We start from the raw sequence: 27176 nt of genomic DNA, 5'->3' as shown, positions 1-27176 counted from the left end.
TTGGACATCAGAATCTTTTTTTTAAATGGAATTTTACTTATTATGGCTTAATATATGCTCATCATTGAAAACTTGGGAAGTGTATCAGACAGAATAAATTGAATTAATGGATAATAATAATAATAATAGGGAATGGATAGAAATGAATGAAATCATAATGGATGAATGAATGAAATAGTAATGAATGAATGAATGGAATCATTCATTACTCCACTGCAAAGACAGAATCACTGTTAATATCTTGTTATAATACACTTCTTGCTTGCTCTGTGTCCCGTGATGCCTTGTCCTATGTGTAGCACACAGTCTGGGCTTCAAAACCCTTTTATGAGTCGCAGAGATTATATGTGCTTGTCCTCCCTCCCTCCTTCCCTCCCTTCTTTCTTCCCCCTCTCCCCCCTCCTCCCTTTCTACCCTCCCCCTCTCTCTTTTCTTTCTTTCTTTCTTTCTTTCTTTCTTTCTTTCTTTCTTTCTTTCTTTCGTTCTTTCTTTTCTTTCTTTCTTTCTTTCTTTCATTCTTTTCTTTCTCTTTCTTTCTTTCTTTCTTTCTTTCTTTCATCTTCCTCCCTCCCTCCCTTCTTTCCTTCCTTTCTTCCATCCATCCATCCATCATATCCATCCATCCTTTCATCATAGTGTATGTCTTATTCCAGGTTCCCTAGCAAACAGCCCCTGAGGCAGGTCATAGGCACTAACCCTATACTGAAAACAGGAATAACAGGGAAAGGAAGTTGTGGGGGAACAAATAAAAAGGGAGGGTGACTGAGCTTATCAGAAAGTGAAGTTGTTTGTTCAGTCAGGCTGGTGTTTCCAGGAGGAAATGGAGGCACCGTGTGTGGGAAGGGCCAGAGGTGGGCTGGGGAAAGGGTGAGTAGTCTCTCTCTCAGCTCCTCCCCGTCTCCTGTCTCACTGTGGTCAGTTTGCCTCACTGGATGTCAACTCCCCACATGTCCACGATGTGCTGCCTGGTCCTTCTTTGTAGCTGCTACAAACTTCTGGGGTCCCATGGTATAGGACCCGGCCACGGTCACAAGGGAGGTCATGCCAAAACCTGGCCCTTGCCCAAGAGGACGATTGACGTAACCAGCCTTATCAGAAGATGAGACAGTGGTGGCAGCCGGGACTTTACAATTGCGGGGACCCTTATGGGCTGCTGCAGCGAGAAGGCAGGCACACGGTCATAGCCAGGGAGGCAGGGGAAGCTGGGCAGGTTTAAGGGGAAATGTAAGTGGGTCTGCCAGTACATCGCCTTTAAGTTTTATCAACTTAAAAACCTAAAAAGCTTTGTTCCCTTTCAAGATTCTTGGCAATCTGTCAGCTCTTGGATCCACTGAGTAATGGGAACGCTTGATGATGCTCAGCTCCCTGTTTCTAACTGGAGTGTTCCATCCCAAATCTGTATCTCGCTGCTCTAAGCAGCACTTAACCCCCTCTCCCCAGATTTCCTCTAGCATACTGGGTCCAAGGAGAAGGTTTTATTTCAGTTCCTTTAGTTACACAAGTTCCTTCTTTCCTCGAGCCTGGAATAAAATTCAGCCCTCATTTCTAAGTGTCAGACATTTCATGTTCAAGACCATTAACCACTCCCCTAACACCGTAGCTCTGTATTTGCACATGTAGCCATGTTACATTCTCTGTCCTGTGGGCTACTGTTGCACTCATAGCTTATATGGAAAAGCTCTTCTGATTCTCTTGCCCACTTCAAATATCTGGATGTCACCTTTGAAAAATGCCTTGTGGACATTTTTGAACGAGACCCCTGTGAGCATAACATCTATTCTTTCCTTACGGGTTTCTTTTCTGGCACCACCGTGCCTCCAACTGATATATATCACAAGGAACCAGTTATCAGGCTGGGGTTAATAGTATTAGATGCGGAAATGTTACTAAAAATAAAAGCTAAACTCCAGTTTCTTAAAAAGCTTTCAAAGATACAATTTTCAGCTAGTTTTGTGAGTGAAAATTCATTAATCTTGTCTTCAAGTGGGCAGGTTGGCACGTCATAGAACTTTCCAGGACACTTTTCTGTTTTCTCTTGTAGGTCTGAATCTTCTGGAGGGGCAGTCTCGGGCCATCACTTGGGAACAGTTTCAGATTGTTGACAATGATGACATCCGTGCTGTCCAGCTGGTCACCGTGGGTGGCCTGCAGCATGGACAGCTTACAGTAAGAGGTGAAAGATCAACCTCTGACCTAGAAGAGAACCCGAGTCTTTTCTCCAAAAGCAGATCATATTTAACAGGATACACATAGCATCTCTTGGGCCTCATTTCTTTTTTAAAAATTTTTAAAAAATACTTATTTACTTCATTTTTGAGACAGGGAGAGAGACAGAGTGTGAGCGAGGGAGGGGCAGAAAGAGAGGGAGACACAGAATCCGAAGCAGGCTCCGGGCTCTGAGCCGTCAGCCCAGAGCCCAACGTGGGGGCTCGAACCCATGAACTATGAGATCATGAATTGGACCAATACCGGACACTTAACTGACTGAGCCACCCAGGTGCCCCTCCTGGGCCTCATTTCTAAGCGAATTGTCATATCCGGAAAGCGTGGAGTTCTTGAAACCATTCGCTTTTGTGTTAGGGTGCTCCCATCAGTGGATGACAATTCACAAGCAGCATCTTGTGCTTGGCTCATTATTTAAATCTCACATGCCATGTAGGACTCCTTCTAAACATACTCTTTAACTGATGAGCTTATCCCAGTGGGAAGACAAAATATTTCCCTCTCGTTTCTCTGATTCAGAGGAATGTATTAAAGAACAGAAAAACTTAGTTTTTTAAATACTTGGTAATCATTATGTTATTAGTATAATTATGTTATTATGTTAATTATAGTATAACTATAAGAGTAGTAGTTAACAAGGTAATATCCCTAATAAAAATAATCCTGCTATCACATAACATAGTCCATTCCGTGTAATGAGCTCAGAGGATTTAATTCAATTATCCTCTTGGTGTTCCTAACTATAAAGCAGAAAGAGAGCTCTTTTTTATTATCATTTGTGATTAGGAATTCTGAACTGAAAAGTGAAGTCATCCTAGGAGAGTAGGAGATCAGCTTAGGGGGATGTTCAGCTGCATGTAAGGAAAACCCAACGACAGTGACTTAGAAACTCAAGAGTAATTTTCCTCACGTGATAAGTTGCCCAGAGGTAGGCATTCCAGATCCATGATGCCACCAGCTCATTCTGTCCTGACAGTGGTCTCACGATAGCACCTACACCTTCAGACTTCCGGTCTGCATCCCGGGGAAGGAAGAAAGAGAAGGGATGATGAAAAAAGTTACGTCGCTTAATTTGTTTTCTTTAACAACTTTCCCCAGGAACCTGATACAGTGGGTTCCACTTAAATCCACCAAGTCACATACTACCCCCTGGATGCAGTGGGGTCTGGGAAACTGAGTATTTTCAAATGGTCGTATTACCATTCCAAATAACACTAGGATTCTGGTACTGGCGAAGAAGCAGAAAGGGGCTATTGGGCGAGTAAACTGTGATGTCCATTGTACAAATGCTTAATCACTTATTCCAGTGGGCTTTGATAGAACCATAGTGTGGGGAGAGTACAGGGAAATCGGCCATCAAGAATTGTAATCGCTTATACAGAGTGAAGCAATGTGGAAATCAAGAGAAGAGTGATAGCCCATAATGACGTTCTAGTGCAGAGGAGGTAGAAAATCGTAGCATTTATGATTTGTGCAAATCATACTGTACAAAGCTTTCTACATTATACTGTACAAAGCTTTCTACATTATATCAGCTTTACGAAATGTAGTACTATTATTATTCCCACTTTACAAATGGGGAACCTGGGATTTAGAGAAGTTGACTTGTGTATGTACCTAGAAAGTGGCCGAACTGGGATTTGAACCCAAATACCTAGGCCATTTGGTAGCAGAGCTGTAGCTCTTGGGCAATAAGCCAGTGATTCTCGAACTTTAGCGTGTGTTAGACTCTCCTGGAGGTTTGATAAAACACAGATTGCTGGGTCTCACCTCCAGGACTTCTACTCAGTGGGTCTGGGGGGGAGGGCCAGAGAACTTGCATTTCCAACGACTTCACAAGTGGTGCTGATGCTCCTGGCTCAAGCCTGCTCCTCAGGGAAGTGCTGCCATGTTGAATGGTAATTAACACTTTTTGTCAGCTTACTGTTCTTTACGTTCTCTCATCCTTCCTAGGGAATATGAGGTGGGTCTTGTTATCCCTGTTTTATAGATGAGTCTCAAATGAATTAAGTGCCTTGCCCAAGTCCACACAGCCAGTAAGTGTTACAGCCCCTATTCAAAACCAGTTCTGTGGTGGCCCAGAGCCCACTAAACAAGATTGTCTGTCTAGGTGAGGCAGGTATCAGCTGGCCCATTTCCTTCATGCCCTTTCTTCTACGGCTGCTTTTGCTGCAGCTGCTCCCTCGGCACCCCTCGTTCAGTCAGCCCCATCTCTGTTCTCTCCATCAGGGGGGAAAGGATTTCTCTTCACTGTGGCTGACCTTCAGGCTGGAGTTGTTCGCTATCATCATGACGACAGTGACTCCACCAAAGACTTTGTGGTCTTCAGGATATTCGATGGCCATCACAGCATCCGCCATAAGTTTCCCATCAACATTTTGCCCAAAGATGACAGTCCCCCGTTCCTCGTAAACAATGTAGTAATTGAACTGGAGGAGGGACAGACCATACTGATCCAGGGTTCCATGCTGAGAGCATCAGATATGGACTCCAGTGATGACTACATCTTCTTTAATATCACAAAACCCCCTCAGGCCGGAGAGATCATGAAGAAGCCAGGGCCAGGGCTGATAGGTAAGTTCTGAATAGTGATGATCGCTGATGTCAGAATTTGTGCAAGGGTGGACATCAAGTTTGTGAGGTGAGATACTGTTATCATTCCCATTTTGTGGATGGGAAGCCTGACACTTAGAAAAGTTAAACTAGTCTATCTAAGATCGTGCAAGTAAAAAATTCCAGAGCTCTGTGTCAAGGTAACCATTACATTATGAAAAATTATGTCGGTCAAGCAGGATGAAAGAACAAGTAAGTTTGAAGAGGACTATTTGGCCTAATGCTAAATTGTTTATAAAGTAATTTCATGAATGGCGTTTGTTTATGCTTTATGAAAATAATTTCATAACTATTTCTTAAAGTAGGAGTAACAAAAGAGGGAACGAGTAGTTTAGTTAAGACTACGCGTCTTAAAGATATTTTTGTAATGCTCATTTTTCTACATATGGTAAGACAGGTGTAGCAACTTAAAATTTTCTGCTTATTATTTATAAGCTTTGATGAAAGTATCTAATGAAGACTCCTTGGCTGCATACAATATACTAGGCAGAGAATACTTTGGAGATAAGTCCAATATCTTTATACCCCAACACTTGGAAGATTGTTACAAAAGTATGTGGTATTTTGTGGACCCAACAGGCTATCCTGTCCCTGGCTTCCTTCAGAGGGATCTATTTAATGGCATCATTCACTATCGTCACTTTGGTGGAGAGATCTTTGAAGACTCTTTTGAATTTGTCCTGTGGGATAGCCATGAACCTCCAAATCTCTCAGTGCCACAGGTAAGAGACCATCTCTGAATACTTTCGCCAAGTCTTGTCCACAGATATCGGTTCTGGGTGGTGTTGTAAGAAAATACATGAAAACAGGTTTTAAGATCGAAAGTTTGAGAAGCAAAGGATTTAGCAAAATTAAGTCAACTTGTTTGCAACATGCCTTCTCTGCCATTTACTTTGCTGGTAAGTTTTATAAATTTCTGTGTATGTAGCATTTCCAAGGTCATTTAACCATGGGTCCTTTTATATAAAACGCCTCCCCAAATCTGCTGACTTCATAACACTCAAGAGAACACTGACTTTTATGTATGGCAGTTGAGGTGTGGTCTCTGAAGCTACATTGCTTTATGTTTCTCTCCTGTCCTTGACCCTAACTAACTGATTGACCTGTGCCTCAGTTTCCTTATCTGTAAAATAGATAATAATACAACTTCCTTATAGAGAAATTGTGAGGGTAAGTGAGATAATTACATAACTACATAAACAAACTACTGAGAACTTTCTGGCACATGGTAAGTACTCAGTAGATAAATTAGCTATTATTTATTATTGGTTTTGAAGAACTAAGTGTTTTACTACCACTCGAGTGTATCATTTAAGGATATAGGATGAAGAAATAGGTTTAAGGAGGCATTCTCATAAAGAAATGACAGAAAATGGAGTTAGTGTAGGATCTGAACGACTATAAAGTATAGTTTATAGGGTAGACGCCATGCAAGGAGAGGATGGTTGATGGTAGGGGTAGAAAAAGACAGCTGAAAATAAGAGATCACTTTTTATACATGGTTCTTTTTGATGAGTATTTTCTCCTTATTATCTTGGAAGGTAGCATGTGTAGAGACCTAGCAAATCTGGAACCAGCTCTAGAATGATTTCTTAAAGGGACGCCTGGGTGGCTCAGTCGGTTAGGCATCCGACTTCTGCCCAGTTCATGATCTCACGATTCGTGAGTTTGAGCCCCGCATCAGGCTATTTGCTGACAGCTTGGAGCCTGGAGCCTGGAGCCTGGAGCCTGCTTCGGATTCTGTGTCTCCCTCTCTCTCTCTGTACCTCCCCAGTTCATGCTTGCACTCTGTCAAAAATAAATAAACTTAATTTTTAGAATGATTTCTTAAAGCATGTGTCCCTATTCGTTATATAATGTGTTCTTGTAATGCCACAGTCACTTACACTAGCCACTGCATAGGTGATTGAGCTATTCTTCTGTTTGTAACAAAAATGGATAATCAAGAAGAAGGGTGTCAGAGAGCCCAGAAACTGAAGGAAGTAGGTGACCCCTGTTAAGAGGGAATGGAAAATGAATGAGAAATTTTCTTTCTTTCTTTCTTTTTCTTTCTTTCTTTCTTTCTTTCTTTCTTTCTTTCTTTCTTTCTTCCCTTTTTTTTTTTTTAGAAATTTCCTAATTCATCTGCTTATTGAATAAGAAATCAATTCCCTTAAACATAACAACACCCTCTTTTCATCAATGTATTATATGCCATTTCTAGTTTACATTTTTGCTTGAGACCTTGGCTGACTTGATAATCTGAAACAGTAATTACTAATAGGGTTTGTTTTAAATCTTCTGTTGTATCTATTCAAACTGACCTGTTTCTGAGTAGAACACCATATCACTTTTAGCAGATTATGTGTTTGTTTTTGAAATCAAAAGCTCAGAACTTCTGCTATTACGTATTTTATACATCATAGATACAGATTTATTGATATTCATATCAATTGATATTTAGAGATCAAATGGAGATGTGAGATCGCTCTATAATAAGGAAATGAAAACTGTATTGAAACAGAATTATTTGTGAATCTTGGCAAATAACTCAGACTAAACTCTGTAGATCCAGTTATAAGTTTATTCCCTAGGATGGTTAGATTTCTAAAGAAGAGGCCATAATTATGTTTTTCTTTGCTTTCATCTTCCTAATCTATGTTGAGAAAGAGAGAGAGAGAGACCAACTCTGTAAATTTGCTGTGTTTTCACGTACGACTTATGCTTTGGCTCCTAAATATTCTCCAGCTCAACCTTAAGTGCCCACCTCTGTACCTGACATCACTACATATGTGTGTCTCAGCATTTTATTAATTAATTGATTAATTAATTAATTAATTTATAATTGGAGAGAGTGAGAGAGCATGTACTCATGAGTAGGGGAGGGGCAAAGAGAGAGAATCACAAGCCCACTCCATACTCCATGCAGAGCCTGACACGGGGCTTGATCCCATGACCCTGGGATCATGACCTGAGGCAAAATCAAGAGTCAGATGCTCAACCCAGTGAGCCACCCAGGCGCCCCCATCAGCATTTTCAAGTCCCCATGTCCACAATCCATAAGACATTTGGAATATTTCCTCCCAGACTTTCACAAAACCACTTTAATTAGAATCTCTGAAGTCATCCCCAGCCCTTTTTTTTCCGTCTATGTCTGCAAAACCCATCAGTCAGCAGGTCTTACTGAATCTACTTGATAGATTTCTCTCATCCATCTCTACCTCTCCACCCACTGCCAGTGTGTTAGTTCCAATTTTCATCTTTTGGGGAAGGGGTTATTATCAGAATCCCTCACATGGTCCTTTAAGAATAGAAGAGATCGGGTCACCTGGCCACCTCAGTTGGTAAAGCATGTGACTCCTGACCTCAGAGTTGTGAGTTTGGGACTCACATTGGGCATGGAGCCTATGGAAAATAAAGATTAAAACAAAAGAATAGAGGACATCAGCCACATCCCTGTAATTGAGGACAATTAAAATCCATTAATACAGTGTCAGGGTGTGTGGTAGCATTCATCTAGCCCCAGTTTTCCCCCACTTCTGAGTAGTGGCAGCTTTAGCTTCATCCATTTCTAGATGGACCTACTCTCAGCTCTAACATCACCTGCTCCAGCAGTCCTTCTCTGATGCCCTCATTCCACACCTCCTCCAGGCTGAGTCAACTTGTCCTTTTATGTTATCTGATATCAAATAACTATCACGTGAGGCCGTTATTTGTTTTATGGGATCAACTATAAGCTCACTGATGGGAGGAATCCCAAATTATTTATCTCTGTGTCTTCAGATATTGGTACCAGACTCAAAGTAGAACCTCAAGAACTGGTTTTTTTTGTTTGTTTTGTTTTGTTTTTGTTTTTGTTCTTGTCTTTGTTTTGTTTTGTTGTCCCAAAATGAACTCTGATTTTTCAACCTTTATTGGAAGTAAGAGGAAACAAGACTGAGACATTTGGTAGGAACTGGGGAAGGAGTGACATGGGGGAGGAATGAATGTAAAGCTTTATTCTTCAGAGTTTCTAGGAATTGGTGTGCGCATAACAGCAAAACAAGTATTTTGTGTGTGTGTGCTGGTAAGGGTTTTTGTGTTGTGAGCCCCCAATAGCATCATTGAAACTTGAATTTTTAAGGAACTTGCACGATCATTTAGTCTACTTGATGATTGCACCTTCAATTTGGGCAAGTATCTAGTCATGTCTTTCAGATGAAAATTCAACAAAATTTGTAAAATAGTCAACAAAATCTGCAGCCTTCCACTGTTAACTGAGAGTCTAGGGGCACCTGGGTGGCTCAGTCAGTTAAGTGTCCGACTTTGACTGAGGTCATGATCTTGTGGTTTGCGAGTTCGAGCCCCACGTCGGGCTCTGTGCTGTCAGCTCGGAGCCTGGAGCCTGCTTCGGATTCTATGTCTTCCTCAATCTCTGCCCCTCCCCACTCATTCCCTCTCTCTCTCTCAAAAATAAATAATAAAAACATTTGAAAATAAAGAAAAAAGAAAGTCTAGATAAGAAGGTTGCTTGACCGGAGCTTTTGTGATCAGAAGTTTCCACAGTGACTAAAAATTAACTCAGGCACAAGATTGCTTAGGCCACATTATTGGAAAACTTCCTTTCATAGAGACGGAAAGCAAGGACCTCCTCAGATGAGACACAATGTGCTTAAATCAGGAAAGAAGTTACGTAGCAGGGATGCCCCTTTCCTCCTCTCCCCCTTCTCCACTGAACGCTCCTCTGAGAGGTCAGCCGACACACCAACAGCGTGTCTGCACATCTGCACAGCAGCAAGAAACACCCTCCCTCTTTCTTTCTTGGTTGTCATTATTGTTATCAAATAAAACCTCACCCACTCAATGTGCTTTTGGTGAAATGGGTGATGGCGATTAAGGAATGCACTTGTTGTGGTGAGTACGGGGTGATTAAAATAAAAACTAAAAAAAAAAAAGAAAGAAAGAAAACAGAGAATGAAAAATAAGGCTAGATGAGAAAAATAGAAAGAGGACTAAGAAAAGGAAGAAGAAAGGAAGCAGGTACCACAAAGGCCGGTGGGTCAAGTGGAAGGGACTTCTCGTAGAGGTTCCTGGATCTGAGAAGTCGCGCTGGCTAATCTCAAAAGAAGATGCAAGATAAAGAATCAGGCAGAGCCCAAGCTTAGGCAGAGAAAGGATCAAGAAGCCAGGCTTGAAAGAAAGTCAAATACTAGCCATCAGAGTATCAAATAGCGAACCCGAGTCTGAGGGTCAAGGTCAGGCTTTGCCCTTCGCCATTTTGTGTACTGATATATCACTTTATGTTCAGATTTTCTCCAAGTCTGTTTGCAGGTGCTTGTGGCCATAAGTAGACTGGAGGGATGTAGGGGAATTCAGCCACGACAGCTTAATGATTGGGCACTAGCTTTTCACTGTCTGGGAATGGGTATTCAATAATGTCATTTTTACAACCAAATTTCAGTACAATGAAAATTCTTTATTTCTCTATGGAGCTTGTTAAAATAAGGATTTTTCTTACCCACAGACACACACACAATAATGGTTTAAACATGCATAAATATGTAAAGATGCACCAACTTAAATGATCATAAAGCATGTTGAAAAATGTGCCCACCAAGAATTACTACAGGCATATAAAAAAGCATACTTGTACATTCTTTTTACACAAAGAACACATTGGAGAATAAATTAGCATGGAAAGTGGTCTCTTTGAAGGCACAATAACTATTGTTTCCATATTAAATCCAGTTTTTCAATTAAGTGGAGCCTCACTGATCCACACTATGGCTGGGAGGTCCCGTAGAGAATTTCTGAACTTTGTAGATTAGCGAAAAACTGTAATTGGGAAAAAAATTGTGACACAGACTCCAGGAGACTGGAGAAATGGCTTTTATTGTGTTCTTTTATTTTGATAACTGGCTTTAGTTTTTAATTATTGAAATGCTTCATAATGGAGTAGTACCTATGTCGGGTGCTTTTGTAACCGTAATGAAGGATGGAGACAGGGAATTAATTAATTGAGCATCTACTACCAGGTACTCCCTGTGCTACTAGACAGAAAAACTGAGCCCCAAAGGGGTTAGATTATTTGCCCAGGGAGCATAGCTTGTAGGTGGCTGAGCTGACATTCCCAGTCTTGGTCATAGTAAAGCTTACCCATGTTTTAGTTTTTGCTTTGTATGCCAATTTAATGTTTATTTTTGAGAGAGAGAAAGAAAGACAGAGAGAGAGACAGAGAGAGACAGAGTGCGAGTAGGGGAGGGACAGAAAGAGAGGGAGACACAGACTCCAAGGCAGGCTCCAGGCTCTGAGCTGTCAGCACAGAGCCCGATGCGGGGCTTGAACTTGCGAACCACGAGATCATGACCTGACCTGAAGTCGGACGCTTAACCCACTGAGCCACTCAGGTGCCCCTGTATGCCAATTTAAAAAGGACTTTTTTTCATTTTCAAACTAAGTATTATGGACACCATTATTGTAGGCAAAACTAGCACTGCTGATCTGTGCTTCAGGAACAATATTAAAATGAATAAAACCGGGGTAAGAATACTCACTCTCCTGCATCAAGCTGTGTAAAGACCATGATGACAAATACTCCATTTCAAGAGAGAGTTAGTAGTTGCTTTCTCGCAACCAATCATGGATTATTGTAAAACATAATAATAGATGTCGTGATAAAAGCTGTTTGGCAAAGCCTCCCTGCCCTCTTGCATGGTTCCAAACCAGTGAGTATGACTTGAAGAATTTTTTAAATCACAGGGGCGCCTGGGTGGCTCAGTCAGTTAAGCGTCTGACTTCAGCTCAGGTCATGATCTCCCAGTTTGTGGGTTTGAGCCCCGCGTCGGGTCTGTGCTGACATCTCAGAGCCTGGAGCCTGCTTCCGATTCTGTGTCTCCCTTTCTCTCTCTGCCCTTACCTCACTCGCGCTCTGTCTCTCTCTCTCTGTTTCTCAAAAATGAATAAGTGTTAAAAAAAATTGTTAAAGAAGAGTTTTTAAAATCACAAATAGGGCATGTAGACTGAGTTAGCAAATGCTGAAGAAGTGCCTCCTACCTACAAATACCATGCCAGATGTCGTCGAGCTACAGAAGCGAACATAGTATTTACTGAGCACCTACTACGTGCCAGACATTTTATCTACATAGTGATATTTGATCCTCATAACAACTCTGTGAGGTTGTTGGTGCTGCCCTTAACCGATCAGTAAATTTGACGCTCAAGAAAGTTGAGTGAGATGTTCGAGATTAATAATAGCCACTAAGTGGTATACTTTGCACTTCAACCGTCTGTCCACTGACAAATTCCACGTGGTTTGCGTGATACTACGATTCTCCCCTTGGGGACCTTTCGGTCTAGGAGAGACTGACATGTAAACTACTAGCTAATAACACAAGGCGATGAGATACTATTGTTTGTTGAGGGCTAAGCACAGTTCAGAAACAGTTCATTCCAACTGAGACATCGGGCGAAGTTTTCAGAGGAGCCCTCAAGGGTGAGAAAGCCTCAGGTTGCTGGAGAGAACAGGAGAAAAGCACTGCAGATTGAAGGAACAACGTGATCCAGACCGCAGACACCAGCTTGAGAACTACAGCCCGGTACCGTGTGTACCTGGAGTCCTGGGTTCACGTCGAAAGGTGGTAAAAGACAGAGTTGAAAAATCAGCTGTGTCTAAACCATGGAGGTCTTGGGTGCCGTGGTGAGGAGCTGGAATAATTTAATCCCTCCCGAGTGGTTGTTTAGATTTTTGAGGCAATGCATGACTGATTTGACTTGCATTTTTTTAAAGAGAACACCAGAGGTATGTAACGTCTAGATTGGGTATTGGAGTTGGGGCCAACAGGAAACAGTTGCAACAATGTAGGGAAGAAGTTGAAAGAGCTGGCGCTAGACCAGTAAGAGTGGGGCGGGGGTGGGGTGCGGTCACAGCGCAGGGAATTTTGTAAGTGGAGACTCTGGGACTTGGAGACGTGTTATGTGTCGGTGGAGGAGGAGGAACCAAAGTCATGACAAGGTTTCTAGGAGTGATGACTGAGCGGAAAGAGGTGGTGAAGAAAAGCACAGGTTGTTGGTGGAAGGGAGAAGCGGGAATAAAATCAGGAACATATTTTGTGTATTATGTGCCTGCTCTACAGCATTCATGACTGCATTAACTAGAATTGTGATAATTATATTCTTAAAATACAGCATAACATGGGTAAGAATGTTCCATTTTGGGCTCACGTTCTTGATAGCTCCTGAATCATTTCGATGGAAGTATATTGCAAACGGCAGTTTTTGAAAAGCAGCGTAATCGTGACTAGGTGATGGTGGGGTGTTTTCTTTGGTATCTCCTGGTATTTCAAATTAATGGCACAGGTAATTTCTTTCCAGATGGTGACCATCCACATTACTCCAGTGGACGACCAGCTTCCAAAGGAGGCTCCTGGAGTTTCTCGGCATTTGGTTGTCAAGGAAACCGAGGTGGCCTACATAACTAAGAAGCATCTATGTTTTATAGATACAGAATATGACAGGGATCTCGTCTACACAGTAACAACACCCCCATCTTTCTCTTTCAGCCACAGGTATCTCTATGAGAAGTCATCACCTGGGCTATTTGTAGAGGGTTGTGTTCAAGGATTGAGTTGCAAGTGTCCGTATACATATATGCAATTCAGCTGCTTTATTGGTCGGACCTGAACTTGTATTCAATTCCACATTTACTTTAATGTCAAACTTATCCCTTCAAAAGCTGTATTAATTGGTCAATGACCTGCCATTTGTAGTGTCTTCAGCGTAGGTAAGCTTAAAATGGTCTTCAATCTTCTTTTCATACAACATTTCTTTTTTCTAAAGGGAATGTTATTTTTGTCTTTTCAATAAAATTTATTGAGTCTTCACGTTAGTTTTAGATGTTGCAGGCCACAAAATAGTCATTATTCTATGATCCCAATCAGAAAAGTGACATGAACATACCTGAGGCTTGTGTCATATACACGATAGCAAGGAAATGTTTTTTTTAGGATGAGAAGAACGATTCCCTTCCATGAGGTCAATGTAGAAAATTCTGTACGGGCTTTCTGTAGTCATGAGAATGGCACTGATGATTCTGGACTGAAGACTAGAACCCCCTGACAGAAAGACAAAACATAAAGATGGAACATTTGATTTCTTCTTACCATGAGCTTTTTTAGCTTTAGAAAATTTGGTTGTGGGCTATCTGATTTAATGTTTCTTGCCTGGGAAATTAGCTGACGTGTTCTCCTGTGTCTCTCATTAGGCATCTGGATGCTGGGAAATTATTTATGGTGGATAGTATTCCAAAGCTAACCAAAAACCCTGCAGCCCCGGGGCTGAGATCATTCACTCAGGTATGATGCTATGCTAAAACGTTGATAAACGTGATGTAAGTGTCTTTTTTTTCCCCTTCCCCCTCCCTCTGTAAGTATCTTCTGAAAAGGAATGGCACTCCTAGTCTTGCACTTGACAATGTTGGCCTTTGACTTCTGTCAAAAGCATCAAATGTTTGATGTTTATGTTCTTCCTGCTTCCACGCTTTTATTAAGCACGGGACATCTATTTGAAAATGTTTCCTTGCGGCGCCTGGGTGGCTCAGTCGGTTAAGCGCCGACTTTGTCTCAGGTCGTGATCTTGCGGTTCATGAGTTCAAGCCCCTCGTTGGGCTCTATGCTGACAGCTCAGAGCCTGGAACCTGCTTCGGATTCTGCATCTCCCTCTCTCTCTCTCTGCCCCTCCTCTGCTCATGCTCTGTCTCTCTCTCTCCAGAATAAACATTAAAAAAAATTAAAAAAAAAAAAAGAAAATGCTTCCTTGAGCTGGATATGATTTCAAAATCTTGTTGTTATTCAACACAGCCTTTTGCACCGGGCTCTGATTTACAGACCTGGGTGCCTATGGTTCTATTCCAATAAATTCAGGTCACTCAATACCCTACTGTATTAGTTTCCTAGGGCTGCCATGGGTACCACAAACTGGGTGGCTTCAAACAACAGAGATTTCCTGTCCCAAAGTTCTGGAGCTGGAAGTCTGAAATCAAGCTGTCTGCAGGGTCATGCTTCTTCGAGAACCTGTAGGGAAGCCTTCCTTGCCTCCTCCTCGCTTCTAGGGGTTTTCTGGCACTCTTTTGCATTCCTTAGCTTGTAGATCATCACTACAGTCTCTGTGTCTATCATCTGATGGTCGTCTTCTCCCTGTGTGTCTCTCTCTTCTTATGAGGACAGAAGTTCTATTCGATTAAGGGCCCGCCCTTCCATATGACCACACTTCATCTTAGTTTAATACAGTTACAACAACCCCATTCCCAAATAACTTCATATTCTGAGATCCTAGAGGTTAGGACTTCAACATATCTTTTTTTTTTTTTTTTTTTTGGTGGTGGTGGGAGGGGAACACATGCGATTCATAATATCTGCTACCTTCCAAAATCTTTCACCAACCTTCTCCCTCTTCCTCTGGACTCTACCTCTGAAAATCACACTAATGGTGATGAATACTTAGGCAGCTGCCAGACTCCAGCTCCGGCAGGTCCAGGGGTTCCCGAAGGATGAACGGCGTCGCGAAAATAACAAATGGACCCAGACCACAGCAGTGTGTCAGACTGGCCACTTTATTGTGGCAAGCGTGGCATTATATTTGTTAGCAATTTCCTTATTTATTTATTTATTAATGTTTATTTATTTATTTATTTATTATTATTTTTTTTTAATATATGAAATTTACTGTCAAATTGGTTTCCATACAACACCCAGTGCTCATCCCAAAAGGTGCCCTCCTCAATGCCCATCACCCACCCTCCCCTCACTCCCACCCCCCATCAACCCTCAGTTTGTTCTCAGTTTTTAACAGTCTCTTATGCTTTGGCTGTCTCCCACTCTAACCTCTTTTTTTTTTTTTCCTTCCCCTCCCCCATGGGTTTCTGTTAAGTTTCTCAGGATCCACATAAGAGTGAAACCATATGGTATCTGTAGCAATTTCCTTATAACGTGTGTCATCTATGTTTTCTGGCATTACCTGATTCTAAAGATGTTCCTTTGTGTAATCACCCATTAAGGAACAACATAGTTATTTTCTTGTAACGTTCCCTCCTGCCCTTTCAAGGTCATCTAGCTCTCAACACCTCAAGGGGAACGTTTACAGGGACGTGACTTCTTAATTGTTCCTTTGAACCATTTGCGGTACAAGGGACAAAAGTATTCGCTTTGGTCTGGGGTGCCCGGAAGGAGCCAAGAGGGCCCTGGGAACCCACGCTTTATGCGCTCCCAGAGAGACAATGTATACCTAGGAACTAACGAACCATTCTGTACCTTAACCCACCAGGTCCAGTTATCATCTGGAATGCCTCCTGGGGGCCAAGTGGGCCTAGGGGTTGGAGTAACTTGTATCCGTAGATACATTCCTTTGTTGCCAGAGTGGGGATTTCGAACCCATGTGTCCCCCTCCTTGGCTGGGAAATATATGGGGCCGTCCTTCCTTTAGGGAGAGGAGTCTTTATAGGGGCTGGCAAGGGCTGGATGTAGGGCTGCATGATTTCCTTGCGGAATCTTCTTTCTTTCCCCAGTGGTTCTTTACCCGGGGGGGCCTGTCGTGGGCAATTCCCCAACCGACAAATCCCCAGGTGCTTTCACTGGGAGGGGGGCTGCCCTGACCAACGCTAAGGCCAAATTACATAAAAGCAGGAGTCCGAGAAGCTTCACTTTCGGTGGGCCGCCATGCAGTGCCGATCCGTCCACCGCCCGGGGCCCTGCCATCAGGCTGGTTGGAGAGCTTGGCTTCCGACAGGCAGCAGCTACCCCCGTCCTTAGAGCTAATTCTGCCTTATCTCACTGCAGTTGGATGTTGCAGATGAGTATGTAAACCCCATGTGCTAGGTACTATTATTTCATTATTTGATTTTGGTGATAAGGAAACAGAGGCCTTGCAAGTTTAAGTAACTGGACCAATATCACACAGCTAATTGATGGTGGAGCTGCCTTGAAATTAGAGCTTGCTTTTGTCCTTTCTTTTTTAAAATTTTTAATGTTTATTTATTTCTGAGAGAGACAGAGCGTGAGCGGGGGAGGGACAGGGAGGGAGGGAGACACAGAATCCGAAGCAGGCTCCAGGCTCCGAGCCGTCAGCACAGAGCCCGACGCGGGGCTCGAATGCACGGACCGCGAGATCATGACCTGAGCCGAAGTCGGACGCGCAACCGACTGAGCCACCCAGGCGCCCCAGAGCTCTCTTTCTTTTATAGAGTTGGATGGCTTCAAGCACTTGATATATTTCCTTAATTTCTTTGTTCCTTTCCCTCCTGGTTTTAGAAAATGTGATCTATAAAATAGAGCTTTTTGGAATCTTCAAATTGATGATGTTGGCATTTGCAATTGTTGACGTCCACACGATGGTTTTTGAAGACCTAGCTCTCTGAAAGTCTCTGATTCTTACCGCTGGGTACCCACATGTCCATCTCAATTTGCCTTGTAGCATGCTGTGAACTACATGAAAGTGGCCTACATGCCACCCATGCAAGATATAGGCCTCCATCCGGGACACGTCCAGTTTGCATTTTCTGTCAGTAACCAGCACGGGGGCACTTTGCATGGGATCTGCTTTAACATCACGGTTCTTCCAGTGGATAACCAAGTCCCTGAGGTAGGTACGATATTTGATATGAAAGGTGAAAAGGAAGAAAGACCTAATGAAAGAGAGGAAAGCCTTGAAGACTTACTGGAAATGATAACTTTTCTTTGGGTTATTTTATAGAACTTTAAAACAATTTATTAAAATATTTATTTTTTGAGAGAGAGAGGGGGAGAGAGAGAGCGCGAGTGGGGAAGAGGCAGAGAGAGAGAGAGAGAGAGAGAGAGAGAGAGAGAGAGAGAGAGACATAGAATCCCAAGCAGCCTCCAGGCTCCGAGCTGTCAGCACAGAGCCCGACATGGGGCCTGAACTCACGAACCGTGAGATCATGACCTGAGCCAAAGCATCGGACGCTTCACCCGCTGAGCCACCCAGGCGCCCCTATTTTATAGAACTTAAAATTTTTCAGCTACAGTGTAGGAAAAAAAAAAAAAAGCATGGGGAAGGGAGTCTTTCACCTCCCACGAGACTTTCTAAAAGGTGAGATTTTTCCAGTTGCTGAATTTGGCATTATTTTTAAAGCTTTATCAAAACCCTTTTCATTTCCTTTCCTTTCCGCGGAGTTTCACATGTTGATCAGGGAAGGGGATTAAGTTGTGGGTCTCTCAGCAGCCAGAAGGGCTTATTTGCTCTCACTGCGGGCCAACTATATGCGTGCTAATCTAAATAAGCCTTTTAATTTTGCAAATGAATTAAGATGGGTTCTTCCATTCTCTCCTGCCCCCACCCCAGTGTTGACGTAACCGTGCAAGCACTTGTGTCTCTCGTTGAAACTGAACTACAAAGGTGAGGCCACCTTGTGCATCTTATCTGTGAGGCTGGACTTAATACTGAACGTTTGTGGGGCGCCTGGGTGGCTCAGTCGGTTAAGCGGCCGACTTCAGCCCAGGTCATGATCTCGCGGTCTGTGAGTTCGAGCCCCGCGTCGGGCTCTGTGCTTACAGCTCAGAGCCTGGAGCCTGTTTCAGATTCTGTGTCTCCCTCTCTCTGACCCTCCCCCGTTCATGCTCTGTCTCTCTCTGTCTCAAAAATAAGTAAACGTTAAAAAAAATTTAAAAAAAAAAAAATGCTGAACGTTTGTTCCAAACCCCATCGGAGGGCTAGACTTAATTAGTGTGGCTCTTCTTGGGCTCATTTTCCCCTCCAAAGTGAAAGACAAAGTAGGATTACCGAATCATTAGGAACCAAAATGGACGAGAACCTGTACATGTTTCATGCCTAAGGAAAAACGTCACCTTCCAGGTACCCATGAGCCCCCTCACCATCTCTACATCTGCCCCAAGTTGGGGGGCAGAGGTCTCACGGTGAGGGACCAAGGGGCTTACCCAACCCCCAGAACTGTTCTGATAGATCCAAACCATACTTTTAATTAATGAGTTGACCAAATTTAAACATCAGGAAGTTTCATACTGACTCTAGATTTCTGGCTTCTCTTGAAAATTTGGAAATTCGAGGAATAGTGAATTCACTTATCCCCAGTCAGCAGTTGGACAGGGCCTGGTCTCCAGTCTCCAGAGGCCCCACCCAGCTCAGTACACTCATTTACATTGCTGGCCTGACCCCTCAGGCCTCTGAACTTGCAGTTTGTGGTAGAAGATGTACCACAGAGCTCACACAAAAGGCAAAAGAATCTGAACTATATTCTTTGATCCCTTCCCTGTCAGGGACCGCATCACATTCCCCGTGAAGAAAATAGTTTTGAATGTCTGGTAATCTGATTAGATTTTATTCACACCTTTCTTTCCTGTGTATGAGATACATGCCTGAAATAGCCCAGCATTTAAGAAGCCAAAGCTTTTTTTTTAAAACAATCGGGGAGGAAAATGGTGTTTTATGCAAAGCAATCCAAACCTCTTGCTAGAGAAGAATGATCTGTGGAGAAAACCGAAAACAGTGAAGTGAACAGTTACTTCCCTCATTTGAAGGTAGATGGAATAGTTATCCTCATAACTAACGTGGCCTAGTGGCTTCTGTCTTTTTTCTATAGTGTATGGGGCAAGTGAAATAGTCCCTTAGAGAACTGAGACTATCAGAAATAAAATTAAATGAATAGCTCCAGTGAAACCAGTCACACGAGTGGTGAAAATACCACAGAGAGCTGGGTTGAATGATAACCACGAGGGGATCTTAATATGATGCTGATGAGAAGACCCCAAAACCTCAGCACTGGGTTTCGGCAGAGACTGAAACATTAGTGATGAATGAGTTTGGGCAAATTAGCCTTATGCTTTTACTTTTTTGAAAGTTGCCCTAAAATACATATATATTTTAAAACCATATAGTGTAGCGAAGTATATCCCTGGAAACATTAGCATCTTGGGGAATTAACTGATACAACTCAGGAATCATTGAGGCTGGCAGGCATGGACCTTGTTTCAAAAATAATATTCCTCTTTCCTCCTCTTTTTCTTCCTTCCTTCCTTCCTTCCTTCCTTCCTTCCTTCCTTCCTTCCTTTCTTCTATCTATCTATCTATCTATCTATCTATCTATCTATCTATCTATCTATCTTTAAGTAGGCTCCACACTCAGTGTGGAGCCCAGTGCGGGGCTTGAACCCACCATCAAGACCTGAGCTGAGATCAAGAGTCAGACACTTAACTGACTGAGCCACTCAGGTGCCCCAATATTCCTCTTTTAATAAGAACTCCCTTTATTTCTTTCTCCTACAAACAGTAAAAACATAGTTTCGACCACATGGAAGTATGGCATGTGGGAAGGATGGGGGTGAGTGGTTGCAGGGAGAAAAGTCTCTTGTTGGACGTTTTCCTTTCCTGGCGGCGGTAGTGTATTGAAGAATAGGAGGCAGCTATCTCAGGATGGTTGGTCTCTAACTTCCAGGATCCAGGGGGCTGCCTTGGGACAGCTGTGCCTGCTGGGCATAGGGATAGAGCAGGGCTCCGAGTGGAGGCCGAGTGGAGGCCGTGACTTCTTGCTCACTTCCGTTTCCTCTGCCCATCCCCCCAGCCCCCACTGCTCCCTTTACCAACTTTTTCTTCAGCAACATTCTCCTTTCAGAGAGCAGCAGCTGCTCTGAAGAGAGTGGCTGTTTCCTTGGAGAACACTGTATCCTCACATGGGTGGGGCACTCAGCTCAGACCTTCTGCAGTGGACCGTCAGAGCCCTTGACTTGGTGCCCCAACTCTATCTGCTTGCTTTTACCTCCATGAATAATGTAAATTTGGGAGAATGATGGGTTAAACAAGGTTCACCTATTTTCCTACTGCGGGATCTCAGAACATTGAATATGCTTATGTGCCTTATAAATCTCCAAGGTGAAGATTGACCTTGACTGTTTTTGAGACTTATTTGATCATAGAACACTTCTTGCCAAGTACCAATGAGGTAATAAAACATCCCAAGCCTTTCTTTCTTCTTTTTTTTTTTTAAATTTTTTTTAACATTTATTTATTTTTGAGACAGAGAGAGACAGAGCATGAACAAGGGAGGGGCAGAGAGAGAGGGAGACACAGAATTGGAAACAGGCTCCAGGCTCTGAGCCGTCAGCCCAGAGCCCGACGCGGGGCTCGAACTCACGGACCGCGAGATCTTGACCTGAGCTGAAGTCGGACGCCTAACCGACTGAGCCACCCAGGCGCCCCCCAAGCCTTTCTAACTTGCTTTTTACTTAAAAAAAAAAAAATTAATGTTTATTTATTCTTGAGAGAGAAACAGAGAACAAGCATGGGAGTGGCAGAGAGAGAGGAAGACGCAGAACCCGAAACAGGCTCTAGGCTCTGAGCTGACAGCACAGAGTCTGACACGGGGCTTGAACTCACAAACTGTGAGATCATGACCTGAGCCAAAGTCAGACACTTAACTGACTGAGCCACCCAGGTGCCCCTAACTTGCTTTTTGCTTTTGAGTGAGTTGTGAATTGAACAGTAGCTTTTTCTATCATCAAAAGTTATCTTTCTGGCTTAATTATTTGTCTAATGTTAGTACAAATATATTTCTTGTGGAATCTTCAATTTCTAATCTTCAATTTCCTGCTCTACTTCTGTCTCTAAAATACTTGTTACCACTGACACTTAAAAACTCTAACCAATTTCCGAAGTCTTTAAGAGTTTTTAGGGTGAAAAGGAGACGAATTCTTTTCTCTAGGGGAATTTGATAGAATTGTTGTTCATTTTCTAGATAAAGGTGTATATATGTGTATGTGTATATATATATACATGTGTGTGTGTGTGTGTGTGTGTGTGTGTGTGTATATGTATGTATATATGTATATATATATATACTGCTCATATGGGGGGTAACTATGGAGACAATCGTCATGGTGGCAGAGGAGGCTATGATCGGGGCAGCTACCGAGTCCCAGGTGGGGACCATGGGGGCTTCCGAGGGGGCCGGGGTGGTGGGGACAGAGGTGGCTTTGGCCCTGGCAAGATGGACTCCAGGGGTGAGCACAGACAGGATCGCAGGGAGAGGCCGTATTAGCGTGGCTCCTGAGGTTCTGCAACAGCTTTTCTTCTTGTACCCAGTGTTACCCTCATTATTTTGTAACCTTCCAACTCCTGATCACTCATGGGTTTTTTGTGTCGGACTATGTAATTGTAACCATACCTCTGGTTCCCATTAAAATCATCGTTTTAATTAAAAAAAAAAAAGAAGCATGGGATATATAGATATATATCGATATAGATATATATAGATAGATATGGATATAGATAGATATGGATATAGATATAGATATAGATATAGATATAGATATAGATATATAGATATAGATAGATAGATAGATCCAGCAATGGTGGGTGTGGATTTGGTGATGTATATTATTATTTTCTCCATTTAGTACCACCAACAGTAACCAATTTGATTGCTGCTTCCACTCTTTAGGGACCGAGGTAAATGAAATGTAGACAGTTTCAGGTTTATGAATCTGCCTTGCTTCTTTGTCTATATCAGTGCTTAGAATTGGAAAAAATTGGTAAAAAATAGTTTTCATCCAGTATGTTTAGCTATGACCTTGTCCCCTTTACCGCATTCTTTTTTTTTAATTTTTTTAATGTTTATTCATTTTTTGAAAGACAGAGACAGAGCGTTAGTGGGGGAGGGGCGGGGGTGGGGGGACACAGAATCCTAAGCAAGCTCCAGCTGTCAGCACAGAGCCTGACAGGGGCTGGAACCCAGAGATCGCGAGATCAAGACCTGAGCTGAAGTCGGATTCTCAATGGACTGAGCCACCCAGGCACCCCTGCCCCTGCCCCCGGCCCTACCACATTCTTGAAAAAATTAATCGACCTGTGAAGGTGGTACTGGAAGTTTTCTATTTATTTAATGAGCTCTGTCTTCAGGGCTATCTCATGGAACAAGGCTTCGAATGTTTTCTTCCTTCGTTTTAGGTATTTACCAACCCCCTGAGAGTGGCGGAGGGAGGTCACTGCGTCATCAGCACAGAGAACATTCTGGTTTCTGATGTGGATACCCAACTGGACAACATCTACCTCTCCCTACAGAGACTGCCTCAGCATGGAAGGGTGGAGTTGGATGGATTTCCTCTAAACCCAGGAGGCACATTTTCTTGGGGAGAACTCCATGCCTTAAAAGTTAGGTTAGAACATTTCCTGGATTTTTTTTTCTTTACATGCTTTGGCCTTCATCTGGATCCGTTGTGAGGCAGAGTAAGAGGAAGAAGTTTTCTAATTTTTTGTGGGGGGTGGGGTACCAGCATGCCAGTGAATACTTTCAAGGGTCAGTTGAAAACGAGAAATGACAAATTTTAATTTCCCTCCAGACATTTTCTTTCCATCTGGCTTGCTGTACCGGTGGGAATGACTTTATGGATATTTGAGACACAGAAATTAGTTACCATGAATATTAAATTTGCTGCAACGGTACATATCACAAGAGGTGATAGCCAAACTGGATGAGTATAGACTGAAATAATCTATATGGCCAAACTACATAGTTGAACTTGGCTTTAAGGAGTGTCAGTTTCATAAGACTGGAAACTCTGGGATAGAATTCTGTTGATCAGTATCTTTAGTGTAAATTTTTATTTCATTGCAGTCAAATATGTGGGATACACCAGGGAGGCAGGGCATGGAGTGGTCCTTGGGTCTCTGACAGTTAGGGATAGAGCAGCTTGTGTCTTTCTTTCTTTCTTTCTTTCTTTCTTTCTTTCTTTCTTTCTTTCTTTCTTGTTTTGAATTTATTTATTTTTTATTTAAATCCAAGTTAGTTAACATACAATGTAATAATGGTTCCAGGAGTAGAATTTAGTGATTCATCACTTACATATAACACCCAGTGTTCATCCCAACAGGTGCCCTCCTTAATGTTCATCACCCATGTAGCCCATCCCCCCCACCCAACACCCTGCCAACAACCCTCAGTTTGTTCTCTGTATTTAAGAGTCTCTTACGGTTTGTCTCTCTCTCTCTCTGTTCTTATCTGATTTTTGCTTCCCTTTCCCTATGTTTGTCTGTTTTGTTGCTTAAATTCCACATGTTAGTGAAATCGTGTGATATTTGCCTTTCTCTGACTGACTTATTTCACTTAGCATGATACACTCTAGTTCCATCCACGTAGTTGCAATTGGCAAGATTTCATTCTTTTTGATTGCCAAGTAATATTCCATTGTACACGTCTTTATCCATTCATCAGTCAGTGGATATTTGGGCTCTTTCCATACTTTGGCTATTGTCAATAGCGCTGCTGTAAACATTGGGGTGCATGTGCCCCTTTGAACCAGCATTTTTGTGTCCTTTGGATAAATTAGAGTGGTTCATTCCTTACGGTCCTACAGCAGTTCCTTGCCCCTTGAGGTCTTTCATTTTTTCTACCTAATGTAGTTTTGTAAGAAACTTTCCTACAAAGTTTGGTAAAAATGCCTTCTTTGTAAAATAATGCAAGACACTGAAAAGCAAGGGTCAGGTAGACTGACATACGAGTTGACTTATCACTTATAAGTTCAAGTTGTAAATGGGAATTTTGACCTTTTAGAGGGTATTAGGCATCAAATGCATAATTTCACACTTGGAAGTTGCTAGGAACTAGGATTTGTGCAAAGGAAGATCAACTTTTATCTGAAGTTTAGTTTAGTTAAATTGTGTATTCACAGCCTCCAATATCTACCTCTTTCCACTACTCACTCTTATCCTCATTGAAATTTCCCTTTTTTAGACATCTCAGTTCTTAGCTAAATGTTAGAACAAGACCTCTGTTTAGGTGATTCTTACTAGGGAATGCGTGATGGATAGGAAAAAAAGTACTAATATTTGCAGCACATGTAATTCAAGGGCTCTTCTATAGACTTGGCAATTATGTTTTTTTCCTACTTAATCTTCACAGCAATAAAGCCTGATAAGGTAGATGGCTGTATTCTCATATTATAGTTGAAGAAACTAAGGCAGAAAGAGGTTGAGGTCACTCAGCTAGTATATGGAGGAGTCTGATTTTGAAAGAAGTTTTGTTTGACTCCACCGCCATGCCTTTGGATGTGCGCTCCTAGATCTACCTGGCCCTGGGTTTCAGCATGATAAGATAAGATTAGTACGTTTTCACATATCTATTTTTGTTGAAATTATCAGGGAGCGTAGGAGACAGGGTGTGGAAGGGATACCGAGGGCGGGAGGTGGACCTTCTTCACCATTAGAATAGAATCCCCAATCTGAGCCCCTCGCCAGTGTATGGGTGAGACTAGTCCTGAGTTAAATATCTTTTAGTCCTGGGATTTTTTTTTCATATGTAAATGTTATAAATGTTCGATTTACTATTTTATGCAACTTTTAATTTCATTTCCTAAAACTTGTTTCCTATCTTGAACAAATCATTGGAAAGCTAAAAATGTGGCTCAATTCGATAGCTGTTTAGAACTTGTGGTAATAAGTAAGTAATAGATACTTGCGGTGTCACTACAATGGCTGCAGAGTAAATGGAAAGTCTTGAATTAGACGATTCTGTTACAAAACTTGACTGAGAATTAAAGAAAAGTAGGGCCACGTCTAGACCCCTAAAAATATTTTTAAGTCTAGAGAGATTCGAAAATCTTTATAGGTTAAATGGAAGAGAGCTATTAAGTAGAAAAGGGTAAATGGCAGGAGAGAGGCAATAAGTAATTCATAGATCAGAGTTTTAGAGAAGAGCTGAACAGATCAAAAGCACAGGCAGAAAGAATAGGGGAGGAAAGGGATCATCAAAATTCACACAGTGTCCCGCTTTTACCTGTCTACTGCTGTCTCAGTAATGGCCATGGCTCCAGCCTTGTTTCAGGTAAGTAAGCAGAACTACACCAGATGGTTCCCATTGCCATGGTGGCAACTTGGAGGGCTGCGTTTTGATTTGGGGGCAAATGATGAATGCATATACCACATATATGCAACTTTTGCATTCAGGGACCCTTGAGTAGTTGAGTATGTGACTTCATGATTATGCTTTGTTTTTTGTTATTTATTGACTGTGTGGCAAAAGCCATGGACGAGCTCTTGTGTCAGGCGTCTCCTACTGTCATGGTGGCCTTGAGGGGCTAGTGGCAAATATCATCCCCACAGGTATCGACATGATGGATCTGAGATACTTCAGGATGATATATTCTTGGAGGTCACAGATGGCACGAATTCAGCAGACTTTGTTCTACGTGTTGAGGTGGGTAGAAAGTTTCCTCCCTGGTTCATATGGGAATAAAACATCCAGTTTGGAAGCCTCTGAAGAGTTCCTGATAGAACTTAAAACATGTGGACTCCAGAGCAAGGGGATACCAGCTAAAGTCTGAAGGTAATAGGCAAGAGACAGCAAAGTTATATTGGTGAGATGGGCATACTGCTTTCTCTTTCCAATCCGTTTAAAGATTGAACCGTTCTGACCTCAAATCCAGATACTTAATTTAAAAACCAATTCATTCTGTGTATAACTTGATTCTAACATTTTTGAGCTTTAACACTCAGAAATATTTATATAGCACCTATCCAGGTTAGGCTAGTGTCACTGGCCTTTTCCTTCTCGAATGGAAGAAATCATGTCTTCATGTGTGTGGTGCCTCTTTGTGAATTCCTGTACTATATACTCCTTTCTCAGATCTGTTTGAAATAATTATTTTTCCCCTTTTGACAAATTATGAAAAATCTGCGCATAAAGGTTAATGGGAACCCCTGAATTTCTCTGTTGATGGACCACTTAAGTCCACAGCAAAACCCATACGATTTATAGGAATTTATAGTTAGCGACAAAGGAAGGTCTAGAGAAAGGATTACGTTCTTCATTACTTTTATCTACCAAATTCTATTTCTGTTTGAATTTTGTCAGATCTTTGTGATATGAAATTATTATTAGTGGTAACAATGTGTTTGTCAGCTATTTTTACAGTTAGTAATTAAGAATGATTACATCCATCCAGTATTTTAATTTTTTTTAAGGTTTTATTTATTTTTGAGACAGAGAGAGACAGAGCATGAACGGGGAGGGGCAGAGAGAGAGGGAGTCACAGAATCGGAAGCAGGCTCCAGGCTCTGAGCCATCAGCCCAGAGCCCGACGCGGGGCTCGAACTCACAGACCGCGAGATCGTGACCTGAGCTGAAGTCGGACGCTTAACCGACTGAGCCACCCAGGCGCCCCTCCAGTATTTTAAAGAAGTAGACAGAGAGGGAATTATCTCCATTTTATAGGCAAGGAAACTTAGGTTCAAGAAGTTTCCATGACTTGCCCCAAATCATTCATGTGACTGTGTAAATAGTCTGTTTTATTGCTACGTTTTGGACAAAAGCCCATGGCTTGTGGAAGCCAATCAGAAGTACAGGTCATTTTTGGACAATTATGGGTGAT

The 27176-nt window shown here is 42.3% G+C and overlaps 1 protein-coding gene across 2 annotated transcripts in view; it reads left to right on the top strand.

Moving 5' to 3' along the window:
- FREM1 (FRAS1 related extracellular matrix 1) overlaps window positions 1-27176 on the top strand; it is a 136031-nt gene that overhangs the window by 19287 nt on the left and 89568 nt on the right. For both annotated transcript variants that reach the window (XM_042964262.1, XM_042964258.1), the window contains exons 7-14: window positions 2042-2173; window positions 4453-4797; window positions 5416-5558; window positions 13165-13358; window positions 14054-14144; window positions 17257-17424; window positions 22759-22967; window positions 25909-26002. In XM_042964262.1, the coding sequence (XP_042820196.1) occupies window positions 2042-2173; window positions 4453-4797; window positions 5416-5558; window positions 13165-13358; window positions 14054-14144; window positions 17257-17424; window positions 22759-22967; window positions 25909-26002 (1376 nt within the window). The remainder of the gene's footprint in view (window positions 1-2041; window positions 2174-4452; window positions 4798-5415; window positions 5559-13164; window positions 13359-14053; window positions 14145-17256; window positions 17425-22758; window positions 22968-25908; window positions 26003-27176) is intronic.

This window comes from Panthera tigris, chromosome D4, assembly GCF_018350195.1.
Source record: "Panthera tigris isolate Pti1 chromosome D4, P.tigris_Pti1_mat1.1, whole genome shotgun sequence".
Classification (NCBI taxonomy): Eukaryota; Metazoa; Chordata; class Mammalia; order Carnivora; family Felidae; genus Panthera; species Panthera tigris.
Note: the sequence above shows the minus strand (reverse complement) of the source record. Positions and strands in the feature narration are given on the sequence as shown.